At 42.8% G+C, this 15,084-nt stretch overlaps 1 protein-coding gene across 1 annotated transcript in view; it reads right to left on the bottom strand.

Annotated features, from left to right (window-relative positions):
* Positions 1-579: 579 nt before the first annotated feature.
* HMGCS2 (3-hydroxy-3-methylglutaryl-CoA synthase 2) overlaps positions 580-15,084 on the bottom strand; it is a 46,516-nt gene continuing 32,011 nt past the window's right edge. The window contains 10 exon segments of the mRNA XM_065893265.1: positions 580-686; positions 1,932-2,054; positions 2,675-2,784; positions 3,831-3,859; positions 3,861-4,005; positions 6,389-6,554; positions 7,911-8,075; positions 8,874-8,998; positions 12,626-12,675; positions 12,678-13,086. Coding sequence (XP_065749337.1) covers positions 580-686; positions 1,932-2,054; positions 2,675-2,784; positions 3,831-3,859; positions 3,861-4,005; positions 6,389-6,554; positions 7,911-8,075; positions 8,874-8,998; positions 12,626-12,675; positions 12,678-13,086 — 1,429 coding nt within the window.

Genomic DNA, 15,084 nt, shown 5'->3' on the forward strand with positions numbered 1-15,084 from the left:
TCTCTCCTTATACCCCTACCCACTTATCTCCCAAATCTCACTTCTTCTACCCAGAATGAATCGCAACACGGGACGATTGCTCACAGCCCCTTAGCCTAAGGTTCCCTCCAGCCAAGGCTTCTGCCTCTCACAGAATCCCCAGCACCCTGTTTCCTTATGAGTCTCTCCAACACACTGGCTTGTCCTTCTCTGATGCTCTTCATCTTTGTTACCAACTCGCCCCATTGGAGTAATGAGTTCCATAGTTTCAGGTTTACAGCCTGCCTGCTTCTGTTATGGATGCTAATTTTGTTTCTATCAAGCTTCTAGGGGAGCTTCCTAGCATGAGTAGATCAGGTAAACAAGTTGACTCTTTTTTTCAGATTCAAGATTTAAGAACGTGCCCCTCCCCCCAGCTTTTGCCTTTCATGGGCAAAGAGCCCCAAGAGTTTTACTTGGTCCTCGTGGTACAAACTCCCCACCTCTGATCATTTTGGAAGCTACGAACCCTCTCTGGCCTGTTCACACTCTCAGAACTGCATCTGTCACCCAGAGGAAAATCTTTACGCCACCTACACTCTAAAATTTCACTCATCATCTTTAGACCGGACACCGGGCATACTTTTGGTGGTACAGCTCATCCACTCGCTCCAGGTATCAAGTGCCTGGGAAAAGGCTGTTTTTGTCACCAAGTGGTGAGAAATTCACTGTGGAATGAAAAGAGGCAATACTCACAAAGGGCTGCATGGGGTTGAGGAAGGGAAAATGGTAATAGGGACGCCTAGACCTTCACGTGGAGCTCTCCCAGCTGTGCTGCAAGGGGTGGCGAGGTCATCTAGTCTACACCCAGTAGGGCACTGGGCCATCAGAGGAACCAGAAGTAGCTCTCTTGGAGCTAGTACCTAAGACTTGCCTACTAGAAATTTTGTTATAGGAGTATGCCGTTTTTCTGCAGTAAACATGCATCCATTGATATCTTCATCATGTCCTTCTGCCAATGGTACCTAGCTTGAGGTGTACCTCAGAGCATCCTGTTTTCTAATAGACACTTCCTTCCTAGCCCTAAGTTTTCCAACTCTGATTCATTGTAGTATTTCAAAGTTTTGTCCATTAACGTTCATCTCAGAGGTCCTATTTTTATTTTATTTTGGCTTCTTTTTTGCTCTAACATGTCCCCTGTTCCAGATAAGATCAATGACTACTAGGCCTAGGTTTTCTGGAACATTCTCAATTCCATAAGTTCAGTCTCCTTTTCAGGGCAAGTCATGTGTCCCAAGTTTTGCTTGAAAAAATATGGTTACCCTGATTTGAAAATCACCATCTGGCTTCTCCAGTCCTAACTTTTGCTTTGGTGTACTTTTCCTTTGTTGCTTTTTGGGGGCACTATTTTGTTTTATGTTTGGTAAGGAAAGGGGGTAGCTGAAAGAAGACAGTAATATTTGCCGATAACTTATTTATCATTAATTCATTCATTAATCTCTTTGGCAATCCTGCAAAGTTCGTATGATTTTAGAAATGAGGCAACTGAGAAAACTTCAATAATTTTCTCAAAGATAAAGAGATGATAAGTATCACAGCTCAGCTTAGACTTTGATATCCGGCTCCAAAATCTGGGCTTTTTCAACTGCTGCGTAGATAGTGTTTTCAAAGACCATACATCTGGTTTCCAGGGGACTTCATTGTCCAGTATCCTGTTTTGGGTGGTTATCTACGTTCAGTGCTGGGAAGCTACATGCTGCCTCCTACCTCTTCCCAACTCTGTCTTCTGCTTCCCCACCCAGTTCTTCCCCTTTTGAACCTAACAAACCTTCTCCCAATCATATCTGATAGAAGTCGTCGCTCTCACCCACTATATTCTAGACTTCTGACGAATCCCTGGCTCTCAGCTCCTGGCATAGAATCTGAGAAAAATTGCCTTCTCCTCCTTCCTCTCTCTCTGCCTTTTTTCTTACCCTTGTGGTAGAACTGTTCTCTTTGGTCCATTATTTCTGTAAACATCTCAGGAGACATACGCTTCCGGGAGGTGAGACATTTTGGCAGGTCTGATGTACTGGATACCAGCTTCTCCGGGGGTGGGGGGCGGCGAGACCGGGAAGCAAAAGTAAGGCTCTTAAACTTACTTCATTGTCATCACTGCTACCAATCACAAGTCCAATGGAGAGCCAGGCTCTGTGGGAGCTCCCGCCCCAGGGGAAAGTGCTCTATGTATGGCTTAGAATGTCAAGAAATGAAAAAGCTCAGCAAACATAATGTTAGCAAAACATACAGGCAGACCCTCATTTAGTCAAGGTGTATCCCGTTTAGCGCTTAGATGTATGCCCTTGATCACGTCCATCATAAAATAATCCACAAATGTTTCCTGGATATCTCAAATCCATCAATTTCTCTTTAACCAGTTGCAACCAAACCACCACCATCACATCTTGCCTAGACTATTTGCTGGAACAATCTGACTGGTTTCCCCATATTCACCTTTGTTTCTCATCAGTCTAGTCTCTAAGTAGTAACCAGGGAAGTGCTTCGAATACATGAATTAGACAAACTTACTCTATTGCTTAAATCCCTTCAGGGCTTTCCTTCGTTCTTAATCACAACATAATTCTGTCAAGGTGGGAGACTTGGTAGTGGTGAGGCAGAAAGTGGCTTCTTTTACCCGATGAAACTGGCCAGGAGTGTCTGATCAAAAGACTGGACTCACCTGGAGAAGCGTCCTGGGGCACCCGAAATGAAAAGAAACTTTCCGCTAAGCCAGAGCCATAAGAGAAGGCACCAATCCTGGAGCCAGCCAAGTCCTGGGCAGAGTGACTGCGGGGAAAGGAATCAAAACCTAAAACCACACATCAACATTATGTTCCGCACTGCAAAGAAGCCACCAGTCTAGTCAACCTCTTGCAACTAGAAATGGGTTCTGGGCACTCTACACAAACAGGGGCTTCTGGAAGACCCTGGGGGTAGGCCCAGAAGGAGGAAAACTTACCAAGAGGAGAACAGCTAAAGTCTAAGATACAGAAGCCACAGTGAGCATAACTGAATCTCTGGGATGTAAAAGGAACTTCTCCCCACGCAGGAAGCCAAGATGAATTCAGTGAACTCTGAAGGCACCTCCAAGTGAAGGTCAGACCACTGGACTCATCTCAAGGCTCCCATGTTGACTGGCAATGCTTCAGCAGTTGTAGCTTTTTTTATTGTATCCTCATTAGGAATAATTTGAGCAAGTCCAATGATATACATATATATTTTTCTCATGTTTTATGCATGTACTAGTACAAGTGTTTTCTTGTAAAATCCACAAAATAGAATATCTATAAAAATAAAAACTAACATTTGGGACCCTGCTGAGCATTACTGTTTTAACTGCTTCAGACATTTAACATTCATCAAAACCTTAGAAGGTAGATATTGTTATTGTACAAATTTTACAGTTGGGAAAAAGAAGGCGCATAAAGGTTAAGTATTTTTCCAAGGTCAAAGCTAATAAATGGTAAAGAGATTTGAACACAGGTTGTGGGCTCTGAAGCTAGAATCTCTTGACCAACATGCTTTACTGAGTACAGAGATTTTAAAGGATGAGATCAAAATATGCATAAAAGCTCTACTACTTACTCCTGCACCAAATAGGTCTTGCTCATCCCCTGCCATCGTACGTGCACTTCACTTTGGAGACCACTGTTTAATACTGATGGTACCTCTGCCTACCCATACACCTTCGAAACCTGTTTCTTTCATTTTCCTTCCTTCCTTCTTTCGCTCCTTTTTGAAAAACTTCTGAACCAGAAGAGGAACAAAACTTGGTTGAACCCTCAGACCAGAGGCCGTGGGTAAGAGGAGGTGCTGTCACATGCAGTACTCACTGGAACAGAAGTGAGGCCAGGCATCCATCCATCCAGGGATGAAGTATACATATTCCCGTTGTGTGTGGAGAGGTAGAGGGAGGCCTTGCTCTTCTTGTTGAACGTGTCTAGAGAGGCCTTTTGAAATGCTTTTTCTACGTCCTTATTGGTGTAATTGTCTTCCAGCTTTAGCCCCCTGTGAGGCAGCCAGAGGAATAGGCCAGGTGGGAAGCCACATGAGGGAAGGGATGCAGCACGGGGAATAGTGTAACAGCTACTGGAGAGAAGACTTTGGGACACATGTTTTTTATGATAGAATATTTGGAAATACGGAAAACTGTCACTAACAGTCTTACCATTCAGAGAGAGCACTTAGGTCATAGTTTTCTTATGGAATCCATTCCTAATTTTATACAGTTTATTGGAAAGTAAAATCACGTGATACATTCTGTTTAGCCTGCTTCCTTAACTAATTTTCTCTATGACATTGTCAGCTACTCTAACATTATTATTATTTTTTTTTTTTTTGCGGTACGCGGGCCTCTCACTGTTGTGGCCTCTCCCGTTGCGGAGCACAGGCTCCAGACGCGCAGGCTCAGCAGCCATGGCTCACGGGCCCAGCTGCTCCGTGGCATGTGGAATGTGGGATCTTCCTGGACCGGGGCACGAACCCGTGTCCCCTGCAGCAGCGGGCGGACTCTCAACCACTGTGCCACCAGGGAAGCCCTCTAACATTATTTTTAAAGGCTGCCAAATGGACCATGATATGATGTACCCTACTTTAACCGATCGCCGCATTTCTGTCCTCATTAGCTAAAATACTACAGAGAATAGCTACATGTTATCTTTTTTTTCATTTAAAAATTTTTATGCAATTTTTAAAAGGTTACTTTCCATTTACAGTTATCACAAAATGTTGGCTATATTCCCCGTGATGTACAATACATCCTTGAGCCTATGTTAGACCCAATAGTCTGTACCTCCTACACCCCTATGTTGCTCCTCCCCCTCTCCCCACTGGTACCCACTAGTTTGTTCTATCTATGAGTCCGCTTCTTTTTTGTTATATTCACTGGTATGTTGTATTTTAGATTCCACTTACAAATGATATCATACAGCATTTGTCTTTCTCTGTCTGACTCATTTCACTTAGCATAATGTCCTCCAAGCCCATCCATGTTGCTGCAAATGGCAAACATTTGTTCTTTTTTATGACTGAGTAGTATTCCATTGTATATGTGTACCACATCTTCTTTATCCATTCATCTGTTGATGGACACTTAGGTTGCTTCCACACCTTGGTAAATGTAAATAATGCTGCTCTGAACGTTGAGGTGCATGTATCTTTTCAAATTAGTGTTTTGGGGTTTTTTTGTTGTATACCCAGGAGTAGAATTTCTGGGTCATATGGTAGTTCTATTTTTAGTTTTCTGAGGAATAGCTACACGTTCTTGTAAACATGTGGAATTACTGAGCCAAAGATACACATCTATTAAGGCTTTTGCTTCATGTTTTCCTATTACTCCCCCAAATCTTTGTATCAGTTTACTATTGCTCATTTTCTCATAGACTCAATTCTGGGTATACAAAAATTTTAAACGCTATCTAAAGAAAACATTAACTTGTTTATATTTGTTACTAATGGGTATGCACATTTAAAAATATGATTATGTGCGTTTCTTCCTTGAGGAAATTTCTTGTCCATATACTTTGTTCAGTTTTCTACTTAGTGCGTTTTTCTTATTATTGATGAGACTTTCATATATTAGAGATATTAAGCTATTATCTTTGGTATATGTTAGAATTTTTTTCCATGGGGTAGGTCTTAGAAGCAGTGTTTGTGCTAATTTGGATGTTGGTGGCAGGGTTAGCAGTAGTAGTTAGAAACAGGGGCAGATGTTGGTAAAATACTCCAAAACTTGAACAGATACCAGGAAGAAAGGGAAAGATTCCCCTCCCAGTGAGAACTCTTTGCATTCTTCTTTTCTGAATGTCTTGGAGTATCGCATCAATAAACAGCATTCTCCCTGCTTTATTGACAACAAAGGGGAGTGAGCTGGACTACCTCTATTTCATAGGTGCGGGGATTTGAGGCAACAAGCAAGACATTCATTAAGCCAATGGCTAGTGGGAATGAGACCAGACACTCCCCAAGTTGCCATCCTGCATTGTGATTATTTGCTTCTAGGTGTTTCTTTCTGTACAGACTGTGAGATCCTCTAGGCAGGTATCATGGAGTCACATCCACTTTTATGTCCCCAGAGTTTAGTATGATGTCTGACACATAGTTGATGTTCATAACATGTTTATTTCCTGAATAATTTAGCCACACTCCCTTTCCCCTTTTTATTACTCTCCGAAGCTTCTTATAGTCCCTTGATCTAGAGGTTCTGGCAGTGCCCCTGTGCTCCCTAAGATACAGGGTGAGGTCTCTAAGAAGACAATAACGCACTAACCCACGTGAGGACTTGGTGTCATTTCTACTGTGTTGGAGGATTGCTGTCTTTTCCCACAGGAGTGGCTGGTGGTCCAGACTCAAGGCATGAGGAAGCCTCCTCCTTCTTATGAAGAGGACTCACCTGAAGGCTTCCAGCCTCTTATAGAGGCCGGTCTGTGTGTTGCCACTGGCTAACAGAAAGTCATTGAACATCAGGTGAGCCAGGGATTTCTGGACCATCTTGCAGAAGGGTGCGTGAAAGATCACAAACTGTAAATCATCAGGAGTGAAATGTCGATCGATGCCAGACGGAAGAAGAAGTGTGAAAGCAAGGATGTGGCATGGTCCACTTAGATATACTCTCCAAGATCTAACTGTGCTGAGGTCTCCCAGAAAACTGGCTCCTCCCTCCGGCAAACACACAGAGGTTTGTTCATTCATTTTACTAAGCACTCGACTCATAAAGAAGGTAAAGAAACAAATATTTTCTTCCTATCTGCCATTGCCAACCTCTATGACAAATAATTCCTCAAATCAACCTCGTACTGTATTATTTTCTCTATTTTCCAGGGGAGAAAACAGTCTCCAAAATATGAAGCTGAGTCATGTGTCCAAGGTCACCCAGCTTGAAAAGAGCTGGCTTTGGCTTTGGGTTCTGGTGTCTCTGGATCTACGCTCCAGACTCTCTCATATTCCAAAGAGAAGAGCAATGCACCCCCTGCCCTTAGGAAAGTTTACAATTCGGTGCTGAGATCCAAAGCGGCATGGATCAAATTCCATATGAGATTAAGGACTAAAACTAGAATGTCATGAGAATTCAGAGGATGCCAGAGCAATTAGCTAATAACAATTTTACAGTGGATGGGCAGAGGCAGAGGTGTCCAAGTCGACTCCTTTCCCGTGGAGGCAGCCAGCATCCCACCCAGTGCGGCAGAGAGGGGCAAGATGCTTCAGGACACCCCTAAAGCATCCATGCTCTGATGCTTCAGCACATGCCTTTTCCCACACTGAAACCTGCCTTTTTTAGGTGCCCATCTGGGCATGGCTAAACAGGTAGGAACCCCCCCTTTATGTTTTAAGTATATGGGTTTCTCTTTATTTTTACAAGAAGATTCGTTTCTTTTCTGATTATGGAATTGGTACATATTTTTTAGCAGAGAACTTCAGAAAGTAAGGTGAAAATAAAATCAGATTCCAACACTACCAGGCAAAGAAAAAGAATCACCGATAACACTTAAGTATACTGAAAATATAGGTAAGAATTTTCAACATCAACCAGACTTTAAAAGGTGGCAAACTATAAACCAAGAGTCAAATCACTCCTGACTTCAACAGAAACGAATCCTGGCCTCCATAGGACGTGGTCACTCTGATTCACACAGTACCTCCCCAGGTGGCTGGCACCCACTGGCTTCAGCTTTGACCTTGGATTGTCTACTTGCTTTCATTTAACTCAAGTTAGAGGCAATTTCATGCTTGACTTTGGGTGACTTCCAAAGGGACTTTAGCCCAGGCCCAGGAAAGAGTGTCAGAAGAAGGGGACATGAAACAATTCTCTTGTGATCATTTGAAGAGGAGAAAAGAGTCCTTGTCTTAAGAGGTTAGGACATACTCTTGGCCTCGTGTGAATAGGGTCCCCACCTTCTGTCCTCTGAGCCCCATACCTTGCTCCCACTTGTTCTGGATCTTTTGACGGTATAACATGTAGCATCGGTCCAGGGCCCGTAAGTAGCGCTGGATGGACAGCTTCCCATCCAATTGTGGGCACTCTGAAGTCATATCTGCTTTGTAGAAGTCATATACGTTCTCCATGTGGGTTGCTCTAAGCCCTGGCAAGGCACACAGAGGGATTCGGGGACTGTACAAGGCAGCCCACGTTGAGCAGAGAGGATAGGAGAGCCACATACAAGAAGCCCCCTGGTGGGCTTCCCTGGTGGCGCAGTGGTTGGGAGTCCGCCTGTGGTTGCAGGGGACACGGTTCGGGCCTTGGTCCGGGAGGATCCCACATGCCGCGGAGCGGCTGGGCTGAGCCTGTGCGTCCGGAGCCTGTACTCCGCGGCGGGGGGGGGGGGGGGGGGGGGGGGGGGGCACAGCAGTGAGAGGCCCATGTACGCAAAAAAAAAAAAAAGAAGCCCCCTGGTCTTTATCTTTCTCGTACCCAAGCCTGAGCCCGCCGAGCATCCCTCATGTGTTCAAAAGGAGTTGATTGAATTGCCACTTTTATATAAATGAGATTTATATTTCCATTTCCATACCTAGATGGGCTTAAAAAAATCTGGAATAGACACCAAAAGTCTCAAAGGAAAGCTTTCACTTTATACTCAATTATCTTCTTTCATTTTCAGTTGTCAGTTTAGCTCTCAAAGGGTCCTTGTCAGCAGCATCAGTGCCAGCCGTTCCACACATCATTATCCCAAAGTGTGATGGTGCAGAAGCGGCAACCTTGTTGATCCCTCTCTTCCCCTCCTCCCTGCCCTCTGCTCCCCAGTCCAGTCTTTTGGAGGCAGTCAATATCATCCACATTTCAGCCCTGCATAGCGGGTGGGTCAACTTGGAATTAGGAGCTAGGTATTTGGCTACGCCATGCACAGTCTCCCAGCGCCACGTAGCCACTGTTTACTACAAACCTCTCTCCAGGGCTAGAGGGCCCTTGGGCCCAACCAGCATTGCCACAGCTCCAGCCCTGCCTGTGGGGTGAATATTACCACTGGAGTACACTGCGATGTCTCCACAGACCACCAGGGCATAGTGACTTGTAATGAGAGACAAGAAATAATTATTATCACTACCAAATCTCAAGTAGACTGAAAGCCTCCTGTGTGCCAGGCACAATTTTAGGTACTGGTGATAGATCACTGAACCAAAATAAAAATTCTTGCCCCATGGAACTTGTTCTAGTGAAATTCATCATGACACATTTGAAATGCAATGTCAAAACTCAGTGTTCTGTGACTCTAGCTGTAAAATCCTCATTTATTCAGAATTCGGTTTCTGGATTCAATGAAACATTCATAAATTAGCACTTCTGGAGATAATTTAGGTTTGTACTGATCACCTTACAGCACTTCATAGTACTACAGTGGAAATTTCTTTCAAATCATAGAAGGCCAAGGGATGGGGAGGGAAACTAATATTTGAAATCCTAGATAGACACGAGCTATCCTCAAACAATCCTTAAAATAATCCAGTGAGGCAGGAATTATCCACATTTACAAAGGAAGACACTGCCTTCTAGAGAATCCAAGTAATTTGTCTAAGGTCACCCACCTCATGAATATGAAATTATATATTCAGACCCGGTTCTGACTGGATCCTGAACCACGTGCTTCGAACAATCTGGTATTACCTTCCTTCTGAGAAGAGTTATTGTCAAGTAACCACATTTAATGTAGGTGATCCATAGTAACTACTTCTGTAGTAGCCAGGTGATTATTCAATAAATGATTGCTGTCTTGAATATATTTGTTCCTCTCTCATCTGATAGTACTGCCCGCCCTCAAACTTGCGTTTGTGAGAGAAACATGGCAGCAATTTTAGTATTCTACCTAAACCGTGAGGAAGCCCCCAGGGTTTACGCCAGCACTGTGATGAGAGCCATTATTTCTGTATAATCCAGTCCTCACAATAAGCCTATCTGTCAGATGCAGTTATCTCCTCTTTATAGACAAAGGAATTGAGACCCAAAGAACCTGAGTCACCTACCTAAAGCCATGCAGCTAATAGATGGTAGGATAAAGATTCAGAGTCAGGATTCCAACCCAAATTCATTGAAACCCAAGAACCTTCTCTTAAGATTATATAACAGCTCAAACTCCAACCCCAACGAAACAGACTGTTATTTTTTCTCTGCAATTTTATATACATAAATATATAAAAATATATAATAAACATATAATATAGATAAACAAAATTTATATATGTATATAAAATTTGGAAACTATAGAATAGTATTTAGAAGCCATTAAGGAAAACACCAGTCAATTAGACTGCCTAAAATTAAAACCTTCTATCAGAAACAAACTCAAAAGACAAACTGGGGAAGTATTTACAGTACATAAAGCCAACAAAGGATTCTTTTCATTCATATATAAGCACCTCATAAGAAAGATAAGATATGTAATAGAAAAATGGCCAATAAACATCATAAAAATATCGAAGTTCTCTTATAATAGCAAGGGAAAATCAATGATACTATTATTTTACTTATTAAACTGACAAAGATTAGAAAGTTTGATAATATATATTGTAGGAATGCACTTTAGTACAACATGTTGAAGAGCAATTTGGCATATTCTATCAAACTTTTAGATCAAACTATTCTGCAATTCCACTTCTAGGAATCTATTCCTAGAACATATTATCATGAGCGTGCAAAGCTATTGTACAATGTCCATTAAAACAGTATTTATAATTGCAAAAACATACATCAATCTAAATATCCATCTATATGGGACTAAGGTTTGGCATATCTATCAATAGAATATTATGTGGTTTTAAAAGAATGACTTTAGGTGACCTTATGTGTATATCTATCTATCTGTCTATCTGTCTGTCTATCTTATATCTATCTATCTATAAAATGACCTCTAAGACATCACAGAGATGAGGAATAATGTGTACAATGTTAAAAAATGAATAGATAAGGGTATGCTTTCAGGTATATAGAAAATTCCTGGAAGAATACATAAAAACCGTCAGTGTTAAATTATGGGAGTTGGTAATGAAGTGTCAAAGGGAAATTTTTCTTTACTTTTCACCCTTGTGTTTGTGTGTGTATGTGTGTGTGTGTGTGTGTGTGTGTGTGTGTGTGTACTTAACTGTTGGTTTCAATTACCTTCATTTAAAACAAAAAAAGACAAGAAAAAATGAGGTCTCTCAGGCAATCTGAGCCAGTACCACTCTTTCCTTCCCTCATACCCTGCTGTCTCTCTGGAGTGGTCCAGAACTTCTTGGTGAGTCCCAGAACCACTTTCTCCCATCTGAGGGTCCCCAGGTGGATGGCCAGGTCAGAAGCAGAGATCACATCTACGCTGGCCTTGTCTTGTTTTGGCATTTGCCATTAGACTCAAGCTTAAATATGCTTTTTGCTTTAGTATAAATTAACAATTTACATCCTAATAGCTTGTTTAAATTTTCCCCCCGCAAGACATCACATTAAAGAAGGATGCATTTGCAGCCCTCTCCTGTGGAATACCCAACCATTCAGCAGAATCTACTCATTTGAAATGACATGTCTGAAGCTGATAATGCCCCCAAATATAGGCTCTGATTTTGGGTTAAAGGCTGGTGTGTGTCCCTTGCCCTTCACTTCTACTCTCTAACTAAATGCTGGGTTGGACATATTGGTGGTGACGGTAGTAGGGGTTGCTGGAGAGGTAATAATACAAATGCCAAGCAGGAGAAGCACTGCAAGTACAGGTTTGATGGTGTAGAGACTAGAACATGCCAAATCAATGGAATCATTGATGGCGAGGCTACGCAGGGCAGTTGAAAGAAACACTGAATGGGTGTATGGAATTGTACTGCCTTGTTGCATGAACAGAGACAAACCATTAACCTCTTCTTGGCCTCTTTTTTTAAGTGAAAAATATTGGATTAGAGAGTCTCTAGGGTCACCGCCAACATCAAGACTTCATAATTAATTTTATAATTAATGTTTATCATGGTTTCTAAAGTTTAAATTCTAGTTTCCAACTTAGTCAATGTAGGGCCTTGTCTGACCAGGTACTGTTTTTTCACATCTCCATTGATATCTTGTTTAATGCCTGTAAGGCACGTAGGCAAACAAAAACTCTGAGTCTCACAGAGGTTAAGGGACTTGTCATCAATTATTGACAGACCTAGGTTTCTAACTCTCCTAGGAACCAGGCAAGGGAGAGAAAGTAGAAATACTCTGTGTCATAGTCTATCCTGTGATTCTTTGGGTCTATTTTTATCAGGGTGTTTTTCCCTAACACCTCAACTTGTTTAAATCTTTTAACATCACCAATCTCTTGCCCGCTCAGAGACTTGGGAGAAACCTTAGAGAAACAGGAAGAATGCAATGGGAAGTATACCGAATTAGATTTGGTGTCTTGCTTCTGCCATGCACTACGTGTAAGATATTAGATCCTCCATTTTCCCCCCGTAAATCAGGTATGACACCCACTTCCTAGGCTGTTGTGAGGACCAAATGAATGACTCTGTGAACATGCTCCCTGATTAACTGTATAAAGCTATACACGTCTCAGGGGTTATTATCATTGTGGTTGTTGGATGATCGCAGCAGCTGTATGAAGAAGGTGTCCTTCCCTCCCTGAATGAAACCACCCAAGGAAAGGAGAAGCTGAGGATTCGGCCTCCAACCCAGCTCCCTTCTTACATAAGCCTCTGGCAGCACGTACCATCCCAGGAGCTGGACTCCACCCAGTTGGCAACACTGAATAGAGAGAGGCAGTGTCACCGTAGCAGGCACTGGTGGTATCTACGCCCTCAATGTCGGTGTTGGCCGAATCCTGGAAGAGCTCCACGAGCACTGTTTTGACAGCCTTGGACTTGTCGATGATGGTCTCAGTGCCCACTTCCAGCCGGCCCACAGATTCCCATGGGAGCTGCGTGCGTTCCATCAGCTGCTGCACCACCGTCAGGCACAGGGAGTTGATGCCCTCCTGGACTGAGCAGAAGCCCGTCTGGGTCTGGCCCATGCCCACTGTGTACTTCCCTGCCTCCACATTGTTAAACTTCTCCATGTCTGTTTGGTCCACATATTGGGCTGGGAAATAGACCTCCAGGGCAAGGATGCCCACATCCTTTGGCCAAGCATCTCTTTTGGCCAAGGGGATAGCAGCGACTGTAGAAAACCTGTAGTAGAGAAAACAATCAAAATTCCACTAATGGGCTCTAGCTAGTTTCCTCAAAAGACAGTACGGCAATCATTTCCTTCATTTTTTAAAGAATATATTTTAATGATATCAGATGAATACAAATTTAGGATTGTTATCTTTTTATCAGATGAATACAAATTTAGAATTGTATTTTCCTGTTGAATTTACCCTTTTATCCTTAGCAAATGTCCCTCCGGCATTTTTATAGCTAAATACATGTGGAACAAGCAACGTCTGTGGGAATACAGAAGACAGAGAGGGCAATTCCAAACTGGAGCAGAGAAAAAGTGGAGAAAGATTCAGTAAAGAGGGAAGAAAACTGTTTCTTTCCTGGACCCACCACCTCTCTTCAACCCTGACTCCTAATCCCTCTGGAGAAGATCTGGAGTTTCTTCTTCTAGCTACAAGTAAAGAACTCACCAAGCCCACCTTCTATTTGTTCCACATAAAAAGTACCTGAAAAGTACCTGAAAAGTACCTGAAAGCTTTAGAGGTACTTTAGAGGTATTCTTAATTTTCCAGATGGTGAAAGCAAGGCACACATTGGTGAAGCAATGTGCTCAGGGTAACTTCTCAGTTTCTCATCTGTTAGAAATATTCTGTCTTTTCACTCATGAGTGCCACCAAGTTCCTTTGACTTGCATCTGGCTACAGGATTCCTGATCGTGGAAGAGTGACAGGGTGGCTCTGCAGGCTTAGGAATTTCACTCTATGCCACAGGAATTGCAGCCCAGATGGAATGTATCCATCAGTCATCCTCAGGATTCTGGGCTTCTTGTAACCCCAGTTTTCCCATCACAGAGGTCACTTTAAAGGACTGCTGTGAGGCAAAAGTGGATCATGTGATCACAAGATAGTGAGGCAAAGTGATAAATGTTTATTCATATCTGACAAAAGAGAATTGAAGTTTAGTTCTCTGCCCTATTTATTTGGTGACACTCAGATAATTAGAGTTTATACTCTCAAATGTTTGTGGAAGAGCTTCCCAGTACCTAGAGCTAATGGCTACCCAGAGCTCAGTCCTGTGCTTGGCTGGGTTTTCTCTCATTCTCATTCTCCCTCTGTCGTCTCTAAGCTCACTCCATCCCTCTCTTCCCAGTTAGAAATCTCAAGTCATAAGGAAAGTTTCTAAGAATTAGTCACTTTGTAACTTTTGTAAATGTCTTGGTAGGGGGTTATTACTTGGAAATGGATTCCAGAGCCTTGAAAAAAAGTTAACATGTAGAGGTTTCCAGAAACATCAGGCTACTGCAGTTAAGAGTATCCATCTAATCTTGTACTTTCTCTAAAAAATAATCACTTTATTTAATTTAGAACTGGTTTTGTTCTGGTGTTGCTTGGTTCAAGAACATGCATCAGACTTTTATTTCTTTACTCCATCTCGCCTCCTTCTCTTGTGTTTCAAAATTAGCTATTAGGGCTTCCCTGGTGGTACAGTGGTTAAGAATCCACCTGCCATTGCAAGGGACACGGGTTCGAGCCCTGGCCCGGGAAGATCCCACATGCCGTGGAGCAACTAAGCTGGTGCGCCACAACTACTGAGCCTGTGCTCTAGAGCCCACGATCCACAACTACTGAGCCTGCGTGCCACAACTACTGAAGCCCACACACCTAGAGCCCGTGCTCTGCAACAAGAGGAGCCACAACAATGAGAAACCCATGCACTGCAACAAAGAGTAGCCTCTGCTCACCACAACTAGAGAGAGCCTGCACGCAGAAACGAAGACCCAACACAGCCAAAAAACAAACAAACAACAACAACAAAAAAACAAGATTAGCTATTATATGTCAGGCACTGTGCTATGGAGGGCTGTGGGGGTGAAGGGGATGGGCGGAGAAAGGTGGAGATCAAGGTCCTTGGGGGCCTCCTCCACCGGTAGGAGGAATGAGATAAGCACATACATATATATAACCCAACCAAGAGTCAGAATATGATAAAAGCCACAAGGGGGATATGGGCAAAACCCCACGGGAA

Source organism: Phocoena phocoena, chromosome 1 (assembly GCF_963924675.1).
Source record: "Phocoena phocoena chromosome 1, mPhoPho1.1, whole genome shotgun sequence".
Classification (NCBI taxonomy): Eukaryota; Metazoa; Chordata; class Mammalia; order Artiodactyla; family Phocoenidae; genus Phocoena; species Phocoena phocoena.